Below are 27,797 nucleotides of genomic sequence, written 5' to 3'. Positions count from 1 at the left end.
AACCTTGATATGCGATTCGACGAGGAATTTTAAGGGACAAACAAAGATTACTCTAGGTTTCGCTGATTAGTTAGACAATCCTTTTGATTTTAACACAACACACAGCGACAGTATCACAAAATCTGTACTCAAGGAACTCGCAAACCCTATCCGTCACCCCCAGAGGCTCTTTGCTTTGCTCCTCGTAGTCAGTAGTCAGCGCATAGTAAACAAACAAAGTTTGAGACTCAGAGTAATACTACACAGGACTGATTTCAAGTCTCTTTCTTGTAAATAATTAATTTGTTTACACCTATTTCAAAAAGGGTTGCTCTCGAGAATCCATGTTAGTCGAGAATCTGTCCGGGTTGTTGATGGGTAGGGTATAAAAGACTGAATTCTTGTATTTGAATGCTACAGTATGTGAATGTTCAAAAGAAAATAAACAAGAATTCTACAGCTTTTGTAATCTGGATGTGTTTTCTATTTACGCTTATTTGCTTTTTTACTTGATACCCATAAAGCTTTGCAGGTCATGACACACAGGTTCTCAAAGTGTAACCTTATTTGAAATTATATAAATTTAACAAAGTCTAATTAATGGTACAGTGTGTCACTGTTTCCAAACGTATTAGCTTATAGTATTCAAAATCACTCCATGGTCACCAAGTTTACCTTGTTGTGAAATCTAATGCTGACCCCAAATCCTCTGTCGCCATTCCATTCGTAAGTTCTTGCAATGTTCCTTTCCAGTTGCACAAAAGATTTGCCATCTACTCAGCATGCCAGTAACAGAGTTCACCCGAGCTATCCTAAAACCTCGAGTGAAAGTAGGCCGTGACTATGTCCAAAGGGCTGTCACAAAGGATCAGGCTGACTCTTCCGTGGAGGCTATTGCTAAAGCTTTGTACGAGAGGCTCTTCAAATGGGTGGTACAGAAGATTAACAAATCCATGGACAGGACTAAGCGCGAGGGTGCCTCCTTTATTGGGATCCTGGACATTGCAGGCTTCGAGATCTTCCAGGTTGGTGTTTTTTTTTTAAATAATTGACATTTTCCATTTGCCTTCATTGCACTCTGAAAACCAAGGTTACAGCATTAGTAATGCTGTTGTTTTTTTGTTTCTAGTTCAACTCCTTCGAGCAGATGTGCATCAATTACACCAATGAGAAATTGCAGCAGCTTTTCAACCATACCATGTTTATTCTGGAACAGGTTAGTATCAATTCCTGTCTACTGTATGCTCTCTTTGTTCCTTAAGTACTACTAGCCATTCACTCTATATTAGTTAATACCCTACCGATGTACCATAAAACCTTTGCCAATAATTACCCTAATGTGGTCTTATCTTTTCTAGGAGTAATGTGTAGGGCATTCCTTGCAGTATTTCCTGACCTCCTTTCTATGCATGCCCTTAAACATAAGACCTATAATTCCCAGGGAGGGTGCAGCTGATGGATGGAATACAGCATTCTCTTAAGCCATGATTGTTTCTATACAGTACATACAGTACCCTAAAGTAACACTGTCATTTCCAGGAAGAGTGTTGTCTTTTCAGTAGTTGCCTTTTTAGTAATACACTCCCCATGGTTATTTCTATATACATCCAATATACTATCTACTTAACCATGTGCCTTATCATTTCCAGGAAGAGTGTTTGCCTTTTTGTAATCACCCTCCCATGGTTATTCCTATACATCGTACCCTAATGTACCATGTATCTGATTATTTCCAGGAAGAGTACAGGAAGGAAGGTATTGACTGGAAGTTCATCGACTTTGGCCTGGACTTGCAGCCTTGCATTAACTTGTTGGAAAAGGTAATTAATCTCGAAATTATGACGTCCCTGTACATACAGATGTGTACTGTACGTTTTATATACATTCCACATTCTATCAAAATGAAAATGTTGCAAATCTGTTGATTTGAAAAAGGTGCAGCACATTTTTGCTTTTTTTTTCATTTTCTTGATTGTTTAGGTACTAGAACAAGCAGTCACAGTTTTTATTTATAAAGCTTATGTCACAAATTAGCACCATATTTTCAAATCACTTTAGGGGAAAAACCTGGACACCGAGGAGTAACCATGTACTGCCCATTCTTTGCTTGTTGTACTTCCGGTAATAGCTATCTGTTGTTTTCAAGTGATCATCGCACAGCTCCAGTGCCGCCTGAACTAGTTCCAGAGATTTCACATACCCAAAGATTCTAAAACGGACATATACGATATATTTAAAAACAGTCTCTATATGTCTGTGGCAGATCGATCACTGTGTAATGGTTTGTCTTTCTTTCAGCCTATGGGTATCTTTGCGCTGTGTGACGAGGAGTGCTGGTTCCCAAAGGCCACGGACAAGACCCTTGTAGAAAAGCTCATCAAGGAACACAACAAGCATGAAAAGTTCCAGATTCCAGAGTTCCGCTCACAGGCCCACTTCTCCATCATCCACTATGCCGGAAGGGTAAGGAAACATGATCTAGGTAGAAAGAGAAATAAAAACTATCAGGTGACAGCACCTATGGGTCAGACAAATATTGCTCGCCTATTTAAAAAAAAACTTACAAGTATGTATATTGTTATAGGTGGACTATAACTGTGACAACTGGTTGATGAAGAATCAGGACCCCCTGAATGACAACATCACCTCCCTCATGCAGGGATCCAGTGACACCTTCGTGGTTGCTCTATGGAAGGATGCAGGTATGTTTAGCAAGTACCTTTTAATTTTTGCTTAATTCCTTAACAAGTTGTTACCTTACATCATTTCTGAAAAGCTGCTGTTTGCTTTATGGTGGGCTTTCAATAGTGAAGAAAGTGGTTTAGAAACGGGGTAATATGAGAATCATTGAAATAGGGGTGGTAGAAGAGGGGGTTCACTACGTTTATGTGCGTAAACATCTTTCCTAGTCTTTATTTAGTTCCCCCTTTAGTGGTAAAAAACTAACTTGAAAGTTGCAGCAGTTAAATGAGTGAGACACAAACTGATTAGTGATCTATGTTGACACTGTGAATTGGCAAGCTTAATCATTTGTTTTAAAGCCTCCAGAATTCTGTTTGAGTGCTTATTTATCATTTTTTGGCGGCTAATGTTTTTTTACTTTTCTCTCATGACAGAGTTTGTCAGTCAGTTTGCTAACAGCGGTGAGTCCCCCTTCGGGAGCAAGGTTCGCAAGGGAATGTTCCGTACCGTCAGTCAAGTGTACAAAGACCAACTAGCTCGCCTTATGCTTGTGCTCAACAACACCAACCCGAACTTCGTAAGGTGCATCATCCCCAACCACGAGAAGAAGGTAAGACTGCTTTTTTGATGGATGTTTCTCCTTTTTTGCTTATCCTAGCCTTCTCTATATCCCGTGTAGTCTATTTCCCCTTTGCTTTTCATTGCCTTGTATATTGTACGCTTTTTTTCATTTGTTGCTTATCATTTCCTTGTCCGTATCCATTGTAGGCTGTTTCTCCTTTCTTGCCTATAATTGACTTGTCCGTATACATTATCTGTAGACTGTTTCTCCTTTCTTGCCTATAATTGACTTGTCCGTATCCATTGTCTGTAGGCTGTTTCTCCTTTCTTGTTTATCATTACTTTGTCTGTATCCATTGTAGGTTGTTTCTCCTTTGTTGCTTATCATTGACTTGTATTTATCAATTAAAGGCTATTTCTACTCCGTCGATAATCCTTTCCTTGTTCGTATCCTTTAGAGGCTGTTTCTCTCCATTCTTGCTCATCTTTTTCTTGTGTATGTCCTATGTAGGCTGGCAAGATCGCATCTTTCCTTGTACTGGACCAGCTGAGATGTAACGGTGTTCTGGAGGGCATCCGTATTTGCCGACAGGGCTTCCCCAACAGGATGCTCTTCCAGGAGTTCAAACAGAGGTATGACACAAGATATTCTTGCCTTGGCCCATGGAAACATTGTAGCGCAGATAAGCCTGCTTGTATAGTAGTGTTTTTTCATTTGCACATAGAATTACCGTGCTGTCTAGGGTTCATGATGTAGTATTTTGTAAAGCACAGTGTACAGTTTCTGTAAAAGTCCGTTGGTCAGTCTTGCATGACACGTAGTTTCGTAGGCTAAGGCGTAGTTTCGTAGGCTATAAAACACCAATGTAAATGAGATTTCACTAGCAAACTTTATTTTTCGTTTTTTTCAAAATGATGAAAGTTTAAAACAAAACAACAGTGTTTTTCAGGTCGTATGGACGGACTTAAAAACCAAGGGTTATAATCAAATAATCATATACTCGCTATTGTTTTGCAGGTATGAGCTCCTGACTCCTGGAGTCATTCCAAAGGGTTTCATGGACGGACGAAAAGCCTGTGAAAAGATGGTAAGTAGCTTACATAATAAACTTCAATAAACATAAAGAATAGTTGTCTCCATACTAAGTGCACACCTCCAGTGTCGCCTGAGCTAGTCCAAGGGATAACACATATCCCAATGATACTAAAACGGACATCGATTTATTTAAAACATTCAAGAAAACATGTCTCTGGATGTCTGTGACAGATCGATCCCCAAACATTACACTCTTCTAGAACATAATAAAATTCGATATTAATTCTCTCTTTGCGTTACTTCAAATTGTTTTATATGATACAAACGATAAGAAAATGCCTTATTGTGTTGTAGTTTATTGTTTTGCTGACTGATGGTTAAATCCAAACACTTCTCTCTGTTATGCTGCTTCAAATGTTTTCTGTATGGTCTTCCACAGCTGCAGTCCTTGGAGCTAGACAGCAACTCCTACCGTATTGGACAGTCCAAGATATTCTTTCGCGCAGGCGTGCTGGCCCACCTTGAGGAAGAACGTGACATCAAATTGACTGAAATCATCACCATATTCCAGGCATTCTGCCGTGGCAACATTGCACGCAAGCAGTACCACAAGCGTGTGCAACAGCTCAGCGCAATCCGAGTCATCCAGAGGAACTGTCTCAGCTACCTCAAACTGCGAAACTGGCAATGGTGGAGACTCTTTACTAAGGTGTGTAATAGCTGGCTTATCCCAGTAAAGGAAGTGGAGACAAAGAAGAATGAAAGGGGCAGTTCTGTTCGTTCTCCGCTTCTGTCTCCTTCGCGATGATTTTCACAAAGCATGCATGCTCTTGCCTCTCTTGTTTTTTTTTTTTAATGAAAATTTCCACCAGTTGTACTGGCGTGGAAGGCACAACAGAGCTCGGCCTAAATTCAAGTACCCCCTTGTGTGAAATGGTTGTAAGCATTGTACCCCTTCAAAGAAAGCAATTTACGTCATGTCCACTCTCCTTCTCCACTTACTTTCTTAGTGAAAATAGTCCTTTTAAATGATCGTCTCTTGCCTTTTACCATTTACTTCCTACAACACTAGCATGTGTTACCTGTGTATGTGGCAGTTTAAAAGAACTGGGGTAACCTATCTGGAGGAGGATGTACCAGATACCCCACTTTTCCTCCTTTCCTCTTCTTTCTGCAATACTGACTTTGCATTTTGCGTTGGAAAATCTGTTGTTGAACTGGTCTGACCTTCCTGACGTTATGTTCTGCTTCATTCACCGAATTATTTGTTTCAAAACATCTGTGACCACTCTCCTTTTACCTCAAGCCACCGTTAGTGTGTGGAGGAGTGGGTGCTGAATGTGATTCGCCAAAAGAAAAAGTCACCAGACAGACAGGGGGTCCCTTTGCCCTTATTAAAGCTCCAACCTGAGCTTACCTTTTGTGTGTGGTAATGTGTAGGTGAGGACCCTACTAAACGTGACCGGCAAAGCGAGTCACTAGAGACCCCGTTGCCCTCCACCCCCTTCCTACAACGCCAACCTGAGCTTACTTTTTGCGTGTGGTAATGTTTAGGTGAAGCCCCTGTTGAACGTGACCCGCCAAGAGGAGGAGTTGCACCAGAGAGAGGACGAGCTACGAACTCTCCGCGAAAAACTCGAGAAGCTCGAGACTGAGTACACAGATCTGGAGAAGAAACACAGTCAGATTTCGGAAGAGAAAGCCATCGTCGCAGGTGAGGCCCTGAGGGGCTTTGAGTTATCCAGAGATACAGTTTAAGACCCAGTCTAAAGTTACCCGATATCGGTACAGTCAAAGCTCTTGGAATAGGTGCTGGTGTACTTTAAAAAGAATTGAAGGGATACTTTCTATACATGCGTAGAGACGTCCCTTTGGTTACAAAATAAATGAAGTGCGTTTAACCACGTGTCTGTTTGTGCAGAGCAACTTGAGTCTGAGCGAGAAGTGGCCCAGGAGACAGAGGAGATGCGACAACGGTTGCAGACCAAGAAGAACGAGCTAGAAGAGCTGCTGAGCGACCTTGAGGGACGCATCACGGAGGAAGAGGAGAATGTGCTGGCCCTCACTGAAGATAAGAAGAAACTGCTTAAAGAGATCCAGGACCTGGAGGACAGGTAGAAAATATGAGTCAATGAAACTTTTAAATAAAGTAAACAATAGAAAGCATCCATTTCCATCAGCTGATTTCAGAAAGCTACTTTCGATGGAAACAGAATATTGGATACAGAATATTGGGAATTTGGGATTAAATTCAGATGGAAGTTGGTGAAGTAAAATTTAGTATTTACCTCGTTTCGCAGCATTATCTTGTTATATCCCTACAATTTTCCAATGTTGCCGCGTTGTGTTCTGTAGCTTGGAAGAAGAAGAAAGTGCACGACAGAAACTCCATCTTGAGAAGGTCAGCTGTGAAGCGAAGATCAAGAAACTGGAGGAAGACCTATCATTAGTGGAAGACACAAACTCCAAGGTGAGCAAGCGGTACTTTCTTTTCTACCAGATTTGGCAATTATAAGCATAATCTTAAAGAATGTGATACAGCTTTTTTTAATTATTAATAGCAAATTCTGGTTTGTCACATTTTTGGTGGTTGTGAAAGTGTCAGTCTCTTGCTGAATCGGCGAACGTTTGGTTTTGAAAAATCCATATTAGCCCTAGCTGTAAAAGAGAAAATAGATGGCTACCTTTCTAATAAAGACAATATAATTCCTTTTGACTAGTCCCCCCCCCCCCCCCCCCCCTTCGGCTTTATTAGTATTTGTATCGTTTCGTTTTATTTTCTTTATATTAAGGTAATTCGCGCTGAAGTTGTTTGTTAGACAATTTCTAGAATTGTCTAATTCACCATCAAAACTTTACTGACCTACTTAAATATAACACGATATCTGTTCAAATCGATAGCTTTTATGTATTTTTTTCCTTTTTTCTAGCAGCTAAACGAAAGGCAAACTCGCGATTTGATTGTAATCTTCTATTGAGTTGTAGCATTATTTAATCGTTGGGCTTTGAATCTAGACGCAACTGCATAATCTTTTGTATCTAACTTTTATTTTTTTTTTCTTTTATTCACAGATTTCCAAAGAGAAGAAAACACTTGAAGAAAAACTGAATGAACTAGACCAGGCACTAATTGACGAGGAAGAGAAATCCAAAGGCCTTGCAAAACAGAAAGCAAAACAGGACGCCATGATTGCTGATCTTGAGGAACGACTCAAGAATGAAGAAAGGGTATTTGTAGATTCCCTTTACCTACTCTATAATACTCATCTCAAAAGTAATTCCAATCTTAGTGAGTTATTTTGAACGAAAGATCTGTTATGTGTATACACATTACGTAATTGATAATAGACATGTAACACTTAGGAATTCCACTTTAATCATGTTTAAATAAGTAAAAGGTAAATGTACATTCTCGTTACCTGTTCGACTATACCCATATTACACTTTGTCGCAATCTTAATCATTTTTAATTAAGAAAAAGCAAAAATGCAAGATATGCTACACTTAATTAGAATTTATACTGTGCCATAATCATTTTTGAGCGAAGAAAGGGTCAAGTGTAGATTCTCATTACTCCTCAACTATCATTTTCATAATGCAAGAAAAATTTGAACTATAGTACTAAGAAAATGGATGTCAACAAACCCGTTTTTTTTTGGAAAATGTTAAAAAATCCTGACATTATTCTCATTTTAAGGCTCGACAAGATCTAGATAAGATTCGCCGGAAGCTTGAGTCTGAGCTGGCCGAGGTTTCCCGCCAATTGGAAGAAGCTAAACAACAGGTGAGGGGCTAGTAGGCGAGTTTCCTCATAGCTCTTTCTATCCTGACAACGCATGTTGATGCTGGTTTCCTAGAAGAAGCAACACACGTTATATACTAAGCCCAACTTTTAAGTTATTAAAATAAGAAAACAATGTTCAATATGTTTTTTCCATCTACATTGTTTTCCCTGTGTGGTCTTTTCCCCTGAGTTACAAAAACTTTTTTGTTGAAGTTATATGCAGTGACAAACTTGGTGCCTTGCAAATTGTTTTAACGTAGGTTTTTTTTTTTTTTAATTGATTATTCTTTTATTTTTTAATCTTCAGATTCAAGAACTGGAAGCCGCTGTTCACAAGAAGGACATGGAACTCAACGACTTGAATGCAAGGTATGCATCTCCAGTTGCTGTACTCATACACCAATTACTCAAACTCCCCGCTAAATCGAACATTGATTACCCAAGCGTTCTAGTTACTCAGACAAATTTTGTGTTTTGTTCTACTTTTTTATTTATTTTTTCACGGTAACTCGAAGAATTGCCCTCTTACTGGATTTGTTTTCTCCCTAAATATATCTACCTTTATTTTGGTTTTATACAGTTTTAAACTAAGTCCTGTGCCTGAGGTGCCTTTCTATGCCTACAATGTTATATTTGCGCTCACGTAACTCAGTATTTAGACTCGGCAATGTAGCAGGCCTAATGTAGCAGGCCTAACTGGCTAGATCACCTTATTGTTCTATTGTATTCCCATTCTATTTTTTCCTATTGTTTTATCAATCCAATTATCAATCCAATGATGTGAAATCAGAGGGCAGAGAGCTGCTACACGACCTGAAGCTGCAGAGAACACAATTCCTTTTTTCATTATTATATTACATCGGCTGCAGGTATGACGAGGAAATGGCGCGACGCACTGAGCTTGAAAAGGACAAACGGGAGCTGGAGAACTCTGTGGAGGAGCTGAAAGAAGATCTCGAAGTTGAAAAGTCCGCCCGAGCCAAAGCCGAGAAACAGCGCCGTGAATTGTCCGAGGTATTTATATATGTTTTTATCGTCGTTTGTGTAAGCGCTTTGTTTTAGATCTAGCGTATATAAAAGTAAAAACTATCTAAAATAGTGAAAGTCATTTTGGAAGTACTTGGAAACCTAGAAGAACTACAAACAAGCTGTAGAAAAAAAGAACTAGATGGTCTGTGTAGGCGTGTTATAGACAAGCGCAACTGCTCTGTTTCACAGAGGCGTTCAACCATACTTTTTCAACATTGTGTTGATTCTTAGCTTATCTTTTGTACATGAATTTTTGTCGAGGGCTGCCCAATAATCTGAAGAATTCTCTAATAGATCTTTTATCACTTGAGAGCGAGCTGGAGTAATACATAGTCTAAATAATCGTCTTGACTTTGTCTTTTTTAAGGAACTTGAGTCACTCAAGAGCGAGCTTGAGGAATCCATTGACACCACCGCCGCCGCTACGGACATGCGAGTCAAGAGAGAGGCTGAGCTTGTAGCGCTCAAGAAGAGCGTGGAGGAGGAGTCGGCAAAGCATGAGAATCTCATGTCAGAGCTTAGACAGAAGAACAGCAAACAGATAGAGGAACTCACCATTGAACTCGAGTCAACTAAAAAGGTATCATAAAACTGATAGTGCTTTCTAGGAACTTGAGCTCCGTCCTAGTAGCGAAGTCACCAATTTCACACAGCATCACTTGCATCACTTCAAACTAATCTCTTCAAAAGAAAAATACAAAAAAACAATAAATGCGTGGAAGTTTTATAATATAAGGGGTAGAAATGAGCTTGCCTAATTTACTTAATTGGCAAATATGGCACTTATTAAGTGTTCTTTTGCAGAACAAAAACTCGCTCGAGAAATCCAAGAAAGACCTTGAGAATGAAACATCGTCACTGACGGTAGAGCTGAAAGCGATAAGCCAGGAGAAGCAGGAGTGTGACCGTAAGATTAAGATGCTCGAGAACCAGATGTCCGAGGCAAATATCCGGCTTGCAGATGATGAACAGAAGGTGGGTTCTCCAACAACCTTTAGACCCACACTTACTAACCTCTCCCTCACTAGCCTATGGCCCCCTCACCTTGAAAGAAAAATCACTGTGCCATATTCAAATGTCCTAGCTATAACTTACCCCTCTACCTATCCCAACAAACGTCTTTATCACTGCCTTAAGACTAGCTCACACCCCCTTAACATAGCACTGCTGTCGGAAGGAAAGAATTCAGGCGCTGAAATATTTGGAGACTTTTGGATGGTTTAAATATGCCTCAGGTGATGGAGTAAGCAATAACAATAAGGAATGTCGTGTTGTATCTTAAATAAACTTTATCATATATTGATCCTAGCTTTCTTTAGAGTATGTTCTAATTGTATAAGTATCTTTTAGATTATATATACCTTTTTCTAATCCCCTCTTCTATATTGTTCCTCCATTAAATCCAGAATAATCCTTTTTTGCCTTGAGCGAACGTTCCTTCCTCACTCTCGAACAGATGGTAAATATAATTATGTAATCCCTCTAGGTGAGCGAGCTGACCATATCCCGTAACCAGCTGCAGAAGGATCTTGAAGTCCAGATCTCTATGGTAGAGAGCCTCGAGTCTAAGCATACAGCGCTAGAACGCAGCAAGAAATCTCTAGAGGACACACTTGCAGAAACACAGGTAATCTTTGGAAAAAGCCTTTTGTGCTGAACCCGGGAAGTCGAGTTATTCGAGTAGAAATAAATTGCTATTAGCCTCTTAGGGAAGTTAATTTTAAGCGTGGAATTCGAGTTATCTATGTTAGTGCAATGACTGAAAAGTGTGGCCGTGTGAAGGAGGTGGCCGCTATTGGTGGTAGGATAACACTGTTTTTGATGTTGTAAAAAGAAATTCAGATACAAGAAAACATTTCCAATAGTAACAACATCAGGCGTAATGTAATGTAAAATCCTATCGATAAAACAGGACCTCGTGATGAGCAATTGTCAAGATGACTGTAAATGGTTTTGTTCTAGGATTCGCTACAAGAGGAGACACACCACAAGCTGATGATAATTTCCAAACTCAAAGACGTAGAGAATGAGATCGTTTCACTACAAGAGCAGCTAGAGGAGGAAGAAGAAAACAAATCAGCGCTGCAGAAACAGCTGCAGTCGGCACAGACTCAGGTGGGGTAGATTAATTGAGAAAAGAGATGTGAAGGGTAGATTGGGAGTGATAAAGGGATAAAGACATAAAGTGTATATTGGGGGAGGAGGACGCATAGGAGTGAATTAGATATAGGTATGACTGTATGCTTGTTGTGTTTAAGTGTACAAATGTGACTGTATGGATGGTGTTTTTTAGTGTGTGGATGTGACTGCGTGCGTGTTGTGTTTTTGTTTAAGTGTGTGAATGTGACTCTATGCTTATTGTGTTTTAGTGTGCGAATGTGACTGTATGCTTGTTTTGTTTTAGTGTGCGGATGTGACTGTATGTTTGTTGTGTTTTTGTGTGTGGATGTGACTGTATGCGTGTTGTGTTTTAGTGTGCGGATGTGACTGTATCCGTATTGTGTTTAAGTGTGTGAATGTGACTCTATGCTTATTGTGTTTTAGTGTGCGGAAATGAAGAAGGTAGTCGAAGAGCGTGCGGCCGCGCTGGAGGAGGCGGACGCTGCCAAGAAGAAGCTTGTCCGTGAGATGGAGGCCCTGAATACGACGGTGGAAGAGATGCAGGGCAGCAATGCCAAACTTGAGAAGACCAGGAAGAGACTGCAAAACGAGGTGGACGACCTGCAGCTTAATTTGGACAAGGAACGATCCACCATCGCCAACCTGGAAAAGAGACAGCGCAAGTTTGACCAGGTATATGAAATAATTTTGAACATGATGCTCGCGTCTCGTACTAATGATAGCGCAAATATATTTCAGTGAACAGAGATTTGAGAATTAAACACGCCGCATGTGAAATTAGGTTAAATTACACAGTTCTCTGCCAAACTACTACAATTTAAGTTCTAAAGTTCATCAAGGAAGTCATGCTTTGGCTGACAACAATGGAAATCAGGATACCAGACAGAAAGCATTCTTACGTGAGATCTTTTAACTTGATTCCATTGTTGTCTTCCATTCTGCCGTCCTTGTATTAGAGTCGCCAATGCCTCCTTTACTGTGGTATTTAATGATCATGTCTTCTTTCCAGATGATGGCTGAGGAGAAAGCCATCTCTGAGCGTTTCGCCATGGAGAGAGATAACGCCGAGCGCGAGGCGCGTCAGAATGAAACCAAGGTGATTTCCCTCTCCCACGAGCTAGAGGAGTATCAGGATAAGCTAGCGGAGAGTGAGCGTCTCCGCAAACTCGCCCAGACCGAGCTTGAAGGCGTTATGGAAAGCAAGGACGACTTTGGCAAGAATGTACACGAGTTGGAGAAAGCCAAGCGCTCTTTGGAGCAACAGCTCGCCGAGATGAAGCAGACGATGGAAGAGTTGGAGGATGAGCTACAGGTGAGCTGTTGTCAATCATCGAGTCTATTTTTGGTGTGATCTGGTGTCTATTCTTCGCCTTTCCACGTTGCCATATGCGTGTGGGGTAATGTTGTGCCGTGGAAAGGTTAATAGTGTCTTTTTCTGCCTTTGTCTAGTGCTGAACTTACTAACTGCGTGTATGGTATGTGTACGGTGCGTGTCTAATGCGTGTACGGTGCGTGTCTAATGCGTGTACGGTGCGTGTCTAATGCGTGTATGATACGTGTCTGATGCATGTACGGGGCGTGTCTGATGCGTGATGGTGCGTGTGTGATGCGTGATGGTGCGTGTCTGATGCGTGTATGGTGCGCGTCTAATGCGTGTATGGTGCTTGTCTGATGCGTGCAAGGTGCGTGTCTAACGCCTGTGTGTTGCGTGCTCACAGGCAACTGAGGACGCCAAGCTGCGCATGGAGGTGAACATGCAGGCCATGAAGACCCAGTTCGAGCGCGACCTCGCCGCACGTGACGACCAGAACGAGGAGAAGAGAAAAGCTCTGCTGAAGCAAGTAAGTCATCCCTTCTCTCATCCACTCATTTATTCAAGAACATCTTCTGTACACGCTTATGTTCCATATTGAGTCTTTCGGCAAGTAGATATTATTTATAGATTTGTTTAATTCCCTAGAACAAAGAATAATGCTTTCTTTTGAAATTTTATAGCGAAAAGTTAGCCAATGAACAAAAAATTCGCTCCCCGCACCTTTTCACCGTCCACGTGTTCTTATGGCTTCTACTTGTTTCTGGAGGCTTCTACTTGTTTCTTAGAACTTCTACGTGTTTCTTAAAGCTTCTGCACGTTTCTTAGAAATTATACTGTTCTTAGAGCTTCTACGCGTTCCTAGTAATTATTTCGTGTCCTGTTTTTTGTAGCTGCGCGAGCTGGAGAGTGAGTTGGACGAGGAGCGTAAGCTGCGTGCTAGTGCCGTCAACGCGCGGAAAAAGCAAGAACTGGACTTGCGCGACCTCGAGGACCAGCTGGAGGCCGCCAACAAGGTCAGTACTAGTGGCACTCTGAGCACGTCCGCACTAAAATATGCACACGCGCGCTCTGTGATGCGTGCTCTGTGACACGTTCTGTGACACACGCTCTTTGACAGGGGCTCTGTGACAGGCGCTCTGTGACAGGCGCTCTGTGACAGGCGCTCTGTGACAGGCGCTCTGTGACAGGCGCTCTGTGACACGCGCTCTGTGACAGGCGCTCTGTGACAGGCGCTCTGTGACACGCGCTCTGTGACACGCGCTCTGTGACACGCGCTCTGTGACACGCGCTCTGTGACACGCGCTCTGTGACACGCGCTCTATGACACGCGCGTCAACGTGTATCCACACGCATAACGGACACGCACCAGAAACGCTTTTGCAAATACGCACATGGACTAACGCCTTCTCAACACGCATTGCGAATACGCGCTACAAACACGCACAATAACGCAGATGGACTCACGCACAGTGACACCCACGGGCTCACACATTAAAACGCATTACGAGAAGCCACAGAGACACGGGTCACAAATAAGCGCAGGCACAGAGACACGCACGACGACGTGCACTTACCCACGCGTTACCAATACGCTGATAAACACCACTGACACATTTGTAACAATGGCGATTGCGTTGTTTAGCTTACTAACAGACACCTCTTCTGTGTCCAATGAGGACTACTTACGCGAGAGTTAACTGATAATTGTATTGTTACTCTTCAAGGTAAAAGAAGACGGACTCCGTCAACTGAAGAAATATCAGCAGCAGCTAAAAGACATCCAGCGAGACCTGGATGACGCGCGCGCCAGCCGTGATGAGATCGCCGAGCACGCCAAGGAGAACGAACACAAGTTGAAGCAGCTTGAAGCAGACTTTATCCAGATGCAAGAGGATTTGAGCGCCGCCGAGAGATCACGGAAAGTGCTTGAGAGGGAGAGGGATGAACTGGCGGAGGAACTGGCCACACTTTCTGGTCAACGGTAAGACACACTTTTGCTTTACATGCCTAAAACACATGGCATACAGCCCTTCAAGACATGACGGAAAAACATGACCTGACGCTTCAAATAAGCCCATTTCACATCTAATAAGGCGGAAAATTCCCCTAAGTACTTAGTAAGTGATATCACAAAATATAAAATGCGACTTTTTTTTAAAAAATTGAAAATTAAAAAAATTAAAAGTTGATTTTGTAAAGTGAGCCCATACATAGAGCAAGGATGACCAAGGAAAAATATCTTAAAAAGCCAAAATTTGGGTATATGCATTTCGGCCTCACGTTATTTGTGTTTTGAAAGTCAGTCCGGAATACAAGGAACCGATGGCCATTGTAATAAATTGTGTCTTCTTTCTCTATCTCGAATTGCCTTCTTTCTCTATCTCGAATTGCGCATTTTCCATGTTTTTCCGTCATGTCGCCCCACAAAGCTAACGCGAAGATAGAGAAATGAAGTGGCAGAAGAACTGCCAGGGACACTCGTAGAATGGGTTCGAGGACTTTTACTTTTTTTTTTTTTGGTACTATCACCTCGAATGTCCACTCCTGGAATTCGATTTACCTAAAAGATCAACTAGTCAACAGTATTTTTTTATTTCCGAACGAACGGTATTTACTTTCATTTTCATTTCATTTTTATTGACACTACAGGGAGGGGTATAACGAACAGTGATTGATAAAATGACCAATATCTCTTGACAAAGTGGCCCGCTAAATTTGCCGTCGCTTCATAGACGACATACTGTATAGAGAATAAAAAATAAATGCTGTCTTGTGCAAGTGGGCTCATTTGTTATGTTCATCAGCGGTGCTACGGCCGAAGAGAAGCGCAAGTACGAGGCGCGCATCGCCGCTCTTGAGGAGGAAGTCGAGGAGGAGAGAACTCAGAGCGAGCTGTTGCAGGAGAAGGCCAAGCGTGCTATGATGCAGGTAACCATGACAACACGTCTTCGCAAAAGATGCGAAATTCCGCCCGCTTTTAGTATTTATGTTGAGGTATAAGGAAATTAAATTGCAGTCATAGTGAAATAAAGTGTCTCCAATTTCCATTTCCTTCCCTCGTCTCATACGTACCCATTCACCTTTCCTTTGTTTAATTTAACAATTAAACATGACCTATCAGTTATTTTCCCTCTTTGTGAGTAAAAACACATGTGTACTAAGGTTTTTCATTCTTTTATTCTCCATTTTGTATAGATGGAGCAAATGCAAGCGGATCTAAATGCTGAACGCGCCAACGCCCAAAACAACGAAAGTGCTAGGGCATCACTGGAGAAACAGGTAAACACACACGCCAGCCTATGTACTGTTGATCATCTTATTAGTGTTGTATACCAGCATAAAAGACTGAAGTGCCAATTTACTGCTCATCGTCCAGTTAGTATTGTATATCAGCATAAGGAACTGTCAAAGCGACGTCTTAACAGAAGAAAGACATGAAGCGAAATGTTGCTTATGCGCTGTTGATTACCTAGTATTTGTATCAACAGAGATGAAAAGTGACTGACAAAGTGCTGTCCTCACAAAACAGACCTGAAGCAGAATGTTGCCCATTCACTGTTCATCATCTAGTCGTTGATCGTTTAGTATTATCAGCTTAAGTTACTAACAAACTGCTGTCTTTACAGAACAAAGACCTGAAGCAAAAGCTTGCCGACTTGGAGTCATCCACACGCTCCCGCCACAAGATGGCAATCGCATCACTGGAGTCTAAGCTGTCCAACATGCAAGAGCAACTAGACATCGAGACGAAGTAAGTCTGTATGTGCCCGTTCTTCTGTCTGTTTAACTCACTGCCTGCTCGTGTCCGTCTGTCCATGTCTTTCCCTCACTGACTACTTGTGTAACTAAGTAAGTTTGTACGTGCCTGCCTGCCTTCCGTCTGTTTACCCTACTGACTACTTGTGTCCTTCAGGGAGCGTGCTTTGCAGAGCAAAGCTAACCGCAAACTTGAAAGGAAGATCAAAGAACTCATGCTACAGAACGAAGAGGAGAGACGCCATTCTGATCAATACAGGGAACAGGTGAATACTCTTATTCCCTCCAGGAAGAAATAAATGGTTGCCTTTTCCTATTTGCATCATCAAGTGCCATTGTAGGCTGACAATGACCCTTTTTGTCTCCTTACCATGACCTCTTTTGTCTCCTTACCATGACCAACCCTCTGACCTCCTTCGACCCTTATACACTCTGAAATTTACCTCCTTTGTCCACTAATCTTGACGATTCACTCCGAAACGGACCCTTTAGTTTGATGACCTTAAATTCACCGACTCTGACCCTTTTGATCACTGACTTTGACCCTTCTATCCACTTACCTTGACCTTGATTTTTTTGACCTTGACCCCTTTGTTTAGTGACCTTGACCCCTTTGTTCACTGACCTTGACACTCTTTTCACTCTAACTCTGACCCTTTAGTTCACTGACCATGATTCTTTGATTCACTGGCCTTGACACTCTTTTCACTCTAACTCTGACCCTTTAGTTCACTGACCATGATTCTTTGATTCACTGGCCTTGACACTCTTTTCACTCTAACTCTGACCCTTTAGTTCACTGACCATGATTCTTTGATTCACTGGTCTTGAACCTCTGTACTTTTCACTGACCCATCCATTTACTGCACCTCTATCTCAGATGGAGAAGACAAGTGGTCGCATGAAGGCTCTGAAGCGACAGGTCGACGAGGCGGAAGAAGAGTCTAGCAGACTTAACTCCTCCAAGCGCAAACTGCAGCGCGAATTGGATGACGCCCAGGCTGAGAACGAGGAACTCAACAGGACCGTCAACTCGCTTAGGGATCGCATCAGGTGACACTTCCGTATTTTACTGCTCTTTTATTTTCTTGTTCTGTCACGTCTCGGCAAGGGCGTCTGAGACAAATCGTGCCCCACAGGGTAGCCGCTAAGATCGCGCTGCTAAGATCCAGCTATAAGTTTGCGCACACATTACCAAAGAAACATTTCTCAACTACCAGAATGCAGCGCGCGCATTTTTAAGCTTGCACCAAACTAAGCTCACGTTGCATGACGGTAGTTGAGGTAGGTTTCCATGGTGAGTGCGCACGCATGTTTATAGCTGAAATGGTAATTACAGAGTGCGATAACTGAAACTGAGATAAAGTCACATCGGTGTTCTTTTTAATGGGGTTCTACAGTGATAAACTTGAGTCTGAAACTGAGATAAAGTCCCATCGGTGTCCTTTTTAATGGGGCTCTGAAGTGATAAACTTGAGTCTGATACTGAGATAAAGTCACATCGGTGTCCTTTTTAATGGGGTTCTACAGTGATAAACTTGAGTCTGATACTGAGATAAAGTCACATCGGTGTTCTTTTTAATGGGGTTCTACAGTGATAAACTTGAGTCTGAAACTGAGATAAAGTCCCATCGGTGTCCTTTTTAATGGGGCTCTGAAGTGATAAACTTGAGTCTGAAACTGAGATAAAGTCCCATCGGTGTCCTTTTTAATGGGTTCTACAGTGATAAACTTGAGTCTGATACTGAGATAAAGTCACATCGGTGTCCTTTTTAATGGGGTTCTACAGTGATAAACTTGAGTCTGATACTGAGATAAAGTCACATCGGTGTTCTTTTTAATGGGGTTCTACAGTGATAAACTTGAGTCTGAAACTGAGATAAAGTCCCATCGGTGTCCTTTTTAATGGGGTTCTACAGTGATAAACCTAAGTTTGAGACTGAGATAAAGTCCAATCGGTGTCCTTTTTAATTGGGTTCTGAAGTGATAAACTTGAGTCTGAAACTGAGATAAAGTCCCATCCGTATCCTTTTTAATGGGGTTCTACAGTGATAAACTTGAGTCTGAAACTGAGATAAAGTCACATCGGTGTCCTTTTTAATGGGGTTCTACAGTGATAAACTTGAGTCTGAAACTGAGATGAAGTCCAATCGGTGTCCTTTTTAATGGGGTTCTACAGTGATAAACATAAGTTTGAAACTGAGATAAAGTCCCATCAATGTCCTTTTTAATGGGGTTCTACAGTGATAAACATAAGTTTGAAACTGAGATAAAGTCCCATCAATGTCCTTTTTAATGGGGTTATGGAACGGATATGAGAACTGTTACTTTTTGCAGGGGCCGTGGTGGCGGACGAAGTGGCTATACCACCCCACCCGAGCCTAGACGAAAAGCACGTGACCGACCAAGCACCGTGGAAGAGAGCGACACCAGTATGGACGCCGCCGAAGATTAACTAGTTTGAATAGAAACTAATATCTACCCCTCCCCTGGCGCAAAGCAAAGATAATGCCGATAATATCACGCTTTTCGTTCCTTACGGGGGGTCGAAAGTGAAGGGTTCTAATGTTCCGGTAAAGTAGTAGCTATTATATTTTTGTCAAAGAGGTCTTTCAATAAAATCTATGCTAACATAAACATTTCTCATAACAATTCCGCATGTTGGGTTAGTTAGTTGTAGGTTGGTTAAGTGACTAGAATAGGTGACTGTTTTGATTGTAATCTGACTCATTTCAAAGGTTATTCGTGCTATTAAGTAGCCGCATCGGGTACCCCACAGCTCGATATAAGACTTCTCTCAAATTCGCTTCTGTTAGACCAGTAAATGTCCATTTATTTGTGGATTTCACCTTTGTGACTCTTATGTACACTAGACTTGGGAAAATACGAGAAACGTTTCACTGTTTAATTAAAAATGTGTTCCCAATAACAAGCTGCATTAGCCTTGTTCGTCAGCCGTTTTTTGACCCAAATGCAAACAATTTAACCTCTACCACCCTTTTGAGCGTTCAGCTACTGTTGTATGCATAGTCCCTGGTTAATGAATATGATGTCTAAGGTGTATAACTGTAGATGCCTGCCAAGGTCTAGCTTGATTAATTAGGAGGAAAGAGTTAAAAAAAAGTTTTTTAATCGACGCCATCTGTAAAAGTCATGCCATTTCTATTTTATAAGTAAGATGATTAGAAATAAAAGAGATTTTGCTGACTCTATAGTTTGTGGCTTCCCCTTTTGATGTCTGGGTTCTGTACACTTGAAATGAAAAGGATTGTCTATCCTTTTTTAATGAGATAGATGGTTGAAATCAGGCTAGTTGCAGTTAGGCAACTGGTCCTTGATTTCATTTGGTAATTCTCTTTTGTCTCTAAAGAGGCATTTACGGCTTTTTGCAAAGCGAAAGAATCGACTGCATTTTGTTGCTTACTCTTTGCTCATTACACGCTGTGACGTCATCTGTGCATCTATTAGAGGATAGACTCACGCAAAAATGTGATCACAGGCCCGTACACAGGGGTTTTGTGAAATCCGGAGAAGGAGAAGTGGACCTAATTTCTCCGGGGGGAAGGGGGGAGAAATCTGATCAAAATCAAAATATAAACTTGAGGGCCATTTACTAAAAGTATCGAATAAAGGATATCGTAGGACACTATCAAAACTAAGAATAAGCGATCACATTCTAGAAATTGAAAGATGTCGCTACAATAAAAAATTATATAACACCAGAATCAAGGGTTTACCCGCGCTGTCAGACCGTCTACCCCAAAAAGAACAAAAACGGATTGTATTATATATGCCGCAGTATTTCCACGGGACGTTATTATCGGATTTGGCTTAAAAAAGTCTGACCTATTGATTAATGACATACAATGAATGCCTTTTTTACAATCTTATTCGCTTATGCTTTATAGTTTAGCCTACGAAAAGCACGTCTATTGCGAACCGAAAGTGGAATTTCCGCCGTTTTCTTGACGTTTCTACCAAAACGTTAAGAAAAGTAACCAAAGACGTGTATGCAGCATTATTGTACAACATTCTTGTCCAGTTGTAATACTTATTGTTAGCAAAAGCGGAGGTATTTCTTGCTTCAAATGGCCTCAATAGGAGAAATGAGAATTCCGTAAACACAGTAACACATTCTTGAACGTATCAGGGAAGCTTACACACTTGGTAGAAAGACAAGGCGCATGTGTTTTGGCGTGTCTACGAAATGAGTCTTGCCTTTCGCTGAACCTGGCGAAAACACCTGACGACAGATCCAAGTTTTTGTGCGAGGTGCTATCTACTGACATCTATAACTCGTCCTCTAAAATACAGAATAACACAAGCTGGACCCATTATAGTATTGATAAGTACTTTTTTGATTAAGAATTTTCTCTTATTTCTGCAATTCTACTGTTGTGATTTATAGGAAATCACAATGCCAGAAATGTCGAATAACCCAACAAAGACACCAAACGTTTATGCAAAGAAACGATATAATAATAAGAAAATTTTTTTCACCGTTTTATTTTTTTCAGCCCTAAGCATATTTTTGGTCAAAAGTTGTGAAATGAGGGCCATGCACTATAGGAATATTATCAATTTTTTCCTTATGTATCCAAGCTAAATAAGGAAACTTGAATGTTTTCTAATACAAAAGTGTCTTGGACTATTGTCCTATATTCGGGGCGGATATTTAATTATGTATAGTGAAAAATGTCGTTAACTTGCGAATATGAAATGATTTTTAGATAAGGAATAAGCTAATAAAAGAAAAAACGCTGGAATAAAAAGAATTCAACAAAATCACAAAAAAGAGGAATGGCTGGTAGATTAGAAAAAGACAAGTCATACCTTTGGCTGTCGCAAGCAACGACCTGATGTTTTTCAAAACAAAACGACCTCCTCTTGAGTTTTTGGTTAACTTCGTGTGGATAGAGGTGTGAAGGACATCTGTTATCTGGTAAAGGACGAGCAATTTGAGAGCAATTTGCTTTACATTATCTTATTACAGATCCACTGTTTTTTCCAACCTTGCCTGTATAACGGCAGCTGCCAAGCAAGTTACGATGACGACAACTACACGTGCATATGTCGTGCTGGGTTCACAGGGAGATATTGTGAAGATGGTGTATACATGCGCGTTCCCAGGATTGGCTGAGGGGGGTGCACAGTCATGGGTATCATATGGAAAAAAGCATTATTTTTGAAGATTCCAAGGGATGACCTACTTGAATAACCCACGCGAACCCTGCGCAGTCATAAGTATCATATGGAAAAAGCATTGTTTTTGAAGATTCCTTAATAAGAAAAGACCCACTTTTTGGCCGCCAAGAGGGGTGAGCGAGCACCCTATGCACCTCTCTGTGTACGCGCCTGGTATACATAGTATATCTCGTATGGCCCTGCAAACATAAACCCTCTCGATTATTTCTATAAAAATCGGTGAGTGCTCTGCGACTTGTTATCATAAGCGTTTTTACACACTTTCTTGATTGGAAATTTGGCAATCGTAAATTGCAATCAGATCATTTTTCTTTAATGATTCCCTACAAAAAAAAAAAAAAGCCTCGTAAGCGTGTTTTAACTTGTTAGACCAGCCAGTTTATATCCTTACCATTTTTGTTTTCATTTTTTGTCTATGAAATCAAACCTTTTACGAGCCGGTTTATACCAAGAGATAGATTCCTTTGCGGTCCACTTTTGCATCTCTTAAACAGGTCTCAAACTCCATGTTAACCAAATTTATTTTGCTATCCTTTAGGGTTATCTGCACTAATATTTGACTTTTAAGGGAAGGGTATTTTGTTTCTTGTTTTCAATTTGGCTTAAGCTTTTTTAGTTTTAATTCTACAAGACGATGCAAATCATTTTTAGGCCTTTACCACAATTATATAGAAAGACAAACACAACGTAGCACGGCCCCACGGGACGCAAAGCATAGAAAAAAATTAATTCTCTTAAATAATCTAATAAAGCAACATTTAACAAGAAGAAGTGAAAATGATCAGTGATAATGTGCCAAACAAGATGAAGGCCATTGGCTTACTGAGGATCGAACTTGGAATAGGATAAAAATAGACCACTTCCAGACATGCGCTAAAACACATTGTAGCAGGTTTACGGCTAGACATGAGGTTTTGACCGCAGCAGCGCTATCTAGCAAACTGTGCAATACAAAGACATCTTAGGCGTTCATTTTATTTACGCGCGTTCACATGACAATAGCTGCTCTTTAATTGGTTCGTATAACAATAATAGTAAATCTCGTCTTTTCACAAATCTCTAATAGTCTAAATCTACCATTCTTCGGTCCATCATACAAGCACAGTCCCCTCACATCAGTGCCAGCCACAGGAATTCATATATCGAATTTCATATTCCTTACAACAAAAATAAACCAATTAAAAACAGTTAAAAGCTGTCCATCAACAAAATAAAACAGTTACTGTCATGTCATGTCAGACACAATACTGAGCTTATACTCTCAACACAACGCTGAGCTTTTTGCTTTCAACATACTAACTATGCTTTCAACAACCGAGTGTGCCAAGTTCGACGCTCTCCGCAACAACAAGCTGTTGCCATGGCAACATCAATCAATCAACGATACATGACAGTAAGAAAACCTTTCGTGATATTTTTTAGACCTGAAATTGGAGTAAACCCTTGTAAGCAGCGTTTATTGTTGAGGTCACTGGTCGCGCGCATTTTCTAGGTGACAAGCTCTGATAACAGCCGCAATTTTGTATTTTCGAGATGGTTGCTTACATGTTTTTGCATCTTTCAGAGCCGCCAGGTTTGTCATGCATAAAGATTCCTCGTTCCTCGTTTTTTGCGACATGGCGGACGAAGAAGGTACAAAATACAATAATGGGGAAATGCAGGGGCGAAATCTGCAGGGGAGATTATTTTCAAGTGGTGGAGTGGTTGTGTGTGTGTGTGTGTGTGTGTGTGGGGGGGGGGGGGGTTGTGGAGGGACGGGCGGGGAGGGGTAAAGTATTTTTGGAGGGACGGTTGGGGAGGGGGATAGTATTTTGGAGGGATAGGTGAGGGAGGTGTGGCCGTAGGTCAGATTCATTTTACATTTATGGGACCTAAAAACGAGTTGACTTCTGCTTTTTATCACCATTTATGTTCTCAAGAGGGGCTAAAGCCCTCAAAACCCTCCCTTTACATACGCCCTTAACGGAGATGGTGCCTGGTAGTAGTCTAGGAAATAAAAGAATAAGATTGTGCACAACGTAAACAAACAAAAGTCAATAAAAGTCAATATCATGAAATCCGCCGTGGACCCTTATAACCTGATTTTGATATTTTTACCAGAATAAGTAACATAATAATAGTGATGTATATCTTCAAATATATAATTACTCTTAATTATTAAGTATTTGATGGTAATGTCAAAATTTTCCAGGAGGGTGGATGATGACGCTGAACTTGACATATGAAGCTTCGCGTACTACCTTCACGCCCAAGGCATCTTTTCGCTCAATGGCAAAGTTCCAAGAGGGATACATGGGTAAGTGAATAGGGGACTTGCGCTAAGAGATCACGTGACTGTTTGGGTGGAAAACTAGCACGCGCTCAGCCTTTTAGTGGCAAAATAACAGCAACAAAAAGTCACTTAGCCAGCGCTTACGAGAAAACATATCTCTTTTTTTTTAGAAAGGGTTTAGTTCATTTAAAGATTTTATTATTTCGTCGTTCTCTGGAGTGACGGGCGCAGTCATTTTTGTATTTTTTGTTTGATCATTTTGTTTTGAATTTGCCACCCAAAAAGGTCACGTGATCTCTTAGCGCAAGTCCCCTATTCATCTCGTAGGTCTTTCCTGCATTCTCTTCAAGGTCACCTGTAATATTACCAACTATAGTTAAAGCCGCATTGTCACCAGTTTACTTCCGGTCGATTACGTTACAATTTCCGATGATTTTTAACGGAAAACGCGAACAATATTTCAAAATATTGAAAGCAGTGTGTATATTGCAAGTTTCTTCGAGGTGATTGATAATTTAGAGCGGAAGGCATGCTAAATATCTCGGATTCTAATAGATTCTTTTGTCTTTTAACGGTTGAGGTTTCCGTCGGACCTCCGGAAGTGAACTGGTGACAATGCGGCTTTAACAGCTGGTATATTCGTAACAACAGTTTATACTGCAACCTCCAGGGGGTATCGGGAATAGAGTCAGTAATTCGAGTATCCAATGGTTCAAATATTATATAAAAATGATTTAAGGGAAAAAGAAATCACCTTGAGTAAGCAAGGGTGCAAGTTTCCGGGATTCAACTAAATCTCAGAACTAAATCTCAGGCTAGAGATAAGTGTCCTAAAGCGTCTAAAGGAGCCTATCCTGGAAGGCCTGTGATAATCGTAAGAAATACCCTGGGGTGGTACTCCCTTATCTGGGCTATACGGGGACGTACTTGCGGATGGACAGGGTATACATTTCAGGCCTCTCTGTCCTAAACAGGGTTTGCATTTCAGGCCTCACTGTCCTAAACAGGGTATACATTTCAGGCCTCTCTGTCCTAAACAGGGTATACATTTCAGGCCTCTCTGTCCTAAACAGGGTATACATTTCAGGCCTCTCTGTCCTAAACAGGGTATACATTTCAGGCCTCTCTGTCCTAAACAGGGTATACATTTCAGGCCTCACTGTCCTAAACAGGGTATACATTTCAGGCCTCTCTGTCCTGAACAGGGTATACATTTCAGGCCTCTCTGTCCTTAACAGGGTATACATTTCAGGCCTCTCTGTCCTAAACCGGGTATACATTTCAGGCCTCTCTGTCCTAAACAGGGTATACATTTCAGGCCTCTCTGTCCTAAACAGGGTACACATTTCAGGCCTCTCTGTCCTGAACAGGGTATACATTTCAGGCCTCTCTGTCCTGAACAGGGTATACATTTCAGGCCTCTCTGTCCTGAACAGGGTATACATTTCAGGCCTCTCTGTCCTGAACAGGGTATACATTCCAGGCCTCTCTGTCCTGAGCAGGGTATATATTTCAGGCCTCTCTGTCCTGAACAGGGTATACATTTCAGGCCTCTCTGTCCTGAACAGGGTATACATTTCAGGCCTCTCTGTCCTGAACAGGGTATACATTTCAGGCCTCTCTATCCTAAACAGGGTACATATTTCAGGCCTCTCTGTCCTAAACAGGGTATATATTTCAGGCCTCTCTGTCCTAAACAGGGTATATAATTTCAGGCCTCTCTGTCCTGAACAGGGTATACATTTCAGGCCTCTCTGTCCTGAACAGGGTATACATTTCAGGCCTCTCTGTCCTGAACAGGGTATACATTTCAGGCCTCTTTGTCCTGAATAGGGTATACATTTCAGGGCTCTCTGTCCTGAACAGGGTACATATTTCAGGCCTCTCTGTCCTGAACAGGGTATACATTTCAGGCCTCACTCTCCTAAACAGGGTATATATTTCAGGCCTCTCTGTCCTGTACCCCGGATGCAAGGGAACAGCAGTCGTGGACTTCTTCACCACGAAGACAAACAACTCCCCAGCTGCCAGTGGCTCCTTCACAATTCGATGCTCAGCGGTCGGTGTGAGAGATGGGGCAGAGACGCTAATGGTTACTACCATGAGGGGCTCTGGGGAGAGACAGCCGGATAAAAGGATTTATGACCACCCCATATTTGAGGGAGGCTTGTGTGTTTTTGCCGTAAAACACCTCTGTGACGACTTAGGCGTACTGATTGACGGAGACTTTTGGAACATATTTGTTCGCTAGTGTTTGATAAAGATTTATAATGGCAAATTAATTTCTCTCTCCTCTTTCAAGTGAGGCTGCGCTCTAAAAGGAAAGGCATTCAAAAAGCTAGATCCCGAAATCCAATGTCTACAGTTACATGAATGCTACTGTTTGCTAACCTGCTAACCGGTTATCCATATCTGCTTTACCCATGAAGTGCAGCACGCTACGACACATGGATTTCACCGAGTGCAACCTTATCTGAAGCAGGTGTAAACGAATGTACACTCTTTTTTTTTATAAGCACCTTTTTTGTAAGAACGTCCAGGCTGAGAGTTCACCAAATTTTAAGAACATGCTAAGAACATGCCTAGGTTGAGATAGCAGAATTTATTTTCTTTTTTAGTCCTGATGCGTTTTTAAAATGCAGAATCGAATTGTGTTCATAGTAACAACCTTATTGCTATTGGCCATTAGTGTAATTTTCTTCCTAATAATTCATTGAGTATTATATTCTTATATACACTAAAATTTCAGAACATCCTTAACAAATTCAGCCAAAATGTCCAAACAATAAGAACGGCCCAGCCTCAACTGAAAATTAGACGTTCTTATAAAAAAAGAGTGTATTTTGCAGTTTAGAAGCTATATCTTTTACGTAACATAGTTTGGATGACTTTTCACAAATTGCAACAAACTCAGACCTGCCAAACTTGCTTAAACGACGCATTGATAACAGTGCTATACAATACAATTCAATGATAAATTAGTGAGCTCTCACTAATTTATCATTGAATTGCAATGAAACAATAGAAGCAGTGTCACAATAAACCATTCTTACATTTAGTAATGGATGGCGACAGGTTGCACAGTAGCCACGTATTCACGTATAATGTACTCGGCCAATTCCTTTTAAGGGACCTACATGCCATATTTGAGAGCCCACTTCTGTTAAGTTTACTGTTTTTAGCAAGTTGAAAATGTCTATGCACGGTTTGTGGTTCCTGTTTTTCCCAGGCTGCCATTTTGAAAAATTAATGAGTACGCAAATTTCACAAATACCTTGGCTGTAGCTTTTGAAGTAATCCCAAGGATGCAAAAACGTGTGTGTTATTTATGATCGACATAAACTTAACCAGCCAATCATCGAGGCTTGGGGCTTTTTTATTTCAATGTATGAAGAAAACCAAAAGAAAAGCTTCTGTCAATCAAACTGAGAATCTTGAATCCTGATTGGCTAACATTTTGAAAAATTGTTTCCGTAAGATGGTCCTTGGGCTTCTGTAGCACGCGTGACAAAAAACGTATTTTTTTAATTCTGAATTCGTGATTCATAATTTACAGTTAGATCAGCTTACAAAAAAAGAAGCACAAATATAATATTTTATTTTAATAACGCTTTCGCCATTAAGGCGCCGAAGTGTTTAAGTAGAGACTTTTCCGAAATAATCTTGATAGCGTTTAATTTATGTAATTTGACACTTCACTTGAAACACAAAGAAACGTAATAAAAAAACAATTATTGGAGAATTTATCTACTCGCTTGATCTTATCTATAACTGCTTGTAAACTGATCTTTATCGCATCAGTCAACTAAAGTCATCGATAAGCCATAAATATTCTTTTTGTTTTTTTACCAACGGGACAACATAGACATGCGTCTAGAAGATGACAAAATCAAATTCAGTGCCAAAAAAAATTGTTCCTTGAGTTGAGCCTCAATTAGAAAAGATAAACAACATATAACGCGAATTAATACTCTTAATGTTTAGTGGACCACAAATAAGTAACGATAATATGGTTTAGACTATTAAGATGCTGACATAACGGATGACTTTCATTTCA

The 27,797-nt window shown here is 41.0% G+C and overlaps 1 protein-coding gene across 1 annotated transcript in view; it reads left to right on the top strand.

Moving 5' to 3' along the window:
* LOC116615540 (myosin-10) overlaps window positions 1–19,470 on the top strand; it is a 30,001-nt gene extending 10,531 nt beyond the window's left edge. The window contains exons 10-40 of the mRNA XM_032377231.2: window positions 733–1,004; window positions 1,109–1,195; window positions 1,716–1,799; window positions 2,278–2,442; window positions 2,564–2,681; window positions 3,096–3,271; window positions 3,734–3,855; window positions 4,241–4,310; window positions 4,698–4,967; window positions 5,813–5,972; window positions 6,180–6,372; window positions 6,614–6,728; window positions 7,331–7,486; window positions 7,956–8,042; window positions 8,350–8,411; window positions 8,912–9,056; window positions 9,439–9,651; window positions 9,876–10,046; window positions 10,558–10,698; window positions 11,034–11,186; window positions 11,616–11,864; window positions 12,202–12,504; window positions 12,911–13,033; window positions 13,398–13,520; window positions 14,232–14,488; window positions 15,312–15,435; window positions 15,703–15,786; window positions 16,134–16,258; window positions 16,421–16,529; window positions 17,144–17,316; window positions 18,601–19,470. Of these exons, the coding sequence (XP_032233122.2) occupies window positions 733–1,004; window positions 1,109–1,195; window positions 1,716–1,799; window positions 2,278–2,442; window positions 2,564–2,681; window positions 3,096–3,271; window positions 3,734–3,855; window positions 4,241–4,310; window positions 4,698–4,967; window positions 5,813–5,972; window positions 6,180–6,372; window positions 6,614–6,728; window positions 7,331–7,486; window positions 7,956–8,042; window positions 8,350–8,411; window positions 8,912–9,056; window positions 9,439–9,651; window positions 9,876–10,046; window positions 10,558–10,698; window positions 11,034–11,186; window positions 11,616–11,864; window positions 12,202–12,504; window positions 12,911–13,033; window positions 13,398–13,520; window positions 14,232–14,488; window positions 15,312–15,435; window positions 15,703–15,786; window positions 16,134–16,258; window positions 16,421–16,529; window positions 17,144–17,316; window positions 18,601–18,718 (4,748 nt within the window). The 3' untranslated portion in view covers window positions 18,719–19,470. The remainder of the gene's footprint in view (window positions 1–732; window positions 1,005–1,108; window positions 1,196–1,715; window positions 1,800–2,277; window positions 2,443–2,563; window positions 2,682–3,095; window positions 3,272–3,733; window positions 3,856–4,240; window positions 4,311–4,697; window positions 4,968–5,812; window positions 5,973–6,179; window positions 6,373–6,613; window positions 6,729–7,330; window positions 7,487–7,955; window positions 8,043–8,349; window positions 8,412–8,911; window positions 9,057–9,438; window positions 9,652–9,875; window positions 10,047–10,557; window positions 10,699–11,033; window positions 11,187–11,615; window positions 11,865–12,201; window positions 12,505–12,910; window positions 13,034–13,397; window positions 13,521–14,231; window positions 14,489–15,311; window positions 15,436–15,702; window positions 15,787–16,133; window positions 16,259–16,420; window positions 16,530–17,143; window positions 17,317–18,600) is intronic.
* The last annotated feature ends 8,327 nt before the right edge of the window (window positions 19,471–27,797 follow it).

This window comes from Nematostella vectensis, chromosome 12 (assembly GCF_932526225.1).
Source record: "Nematostella vectensis chromosome 12, jaNemVect1.1, whole genome shotgun sequence".
Classification (NCBI taxonomy): domain Eukaryota; kingdom Metazoa; phylum Cnidaria; class Anthozoa; order Actiniaria; family Edwardsiidae; genus Nematostella; species Nematostella vectensis.
Note: the sequence above shows the minus strand (reverse complement) of the source record. Positions and strands in the feature narration are given on the sequence as shown.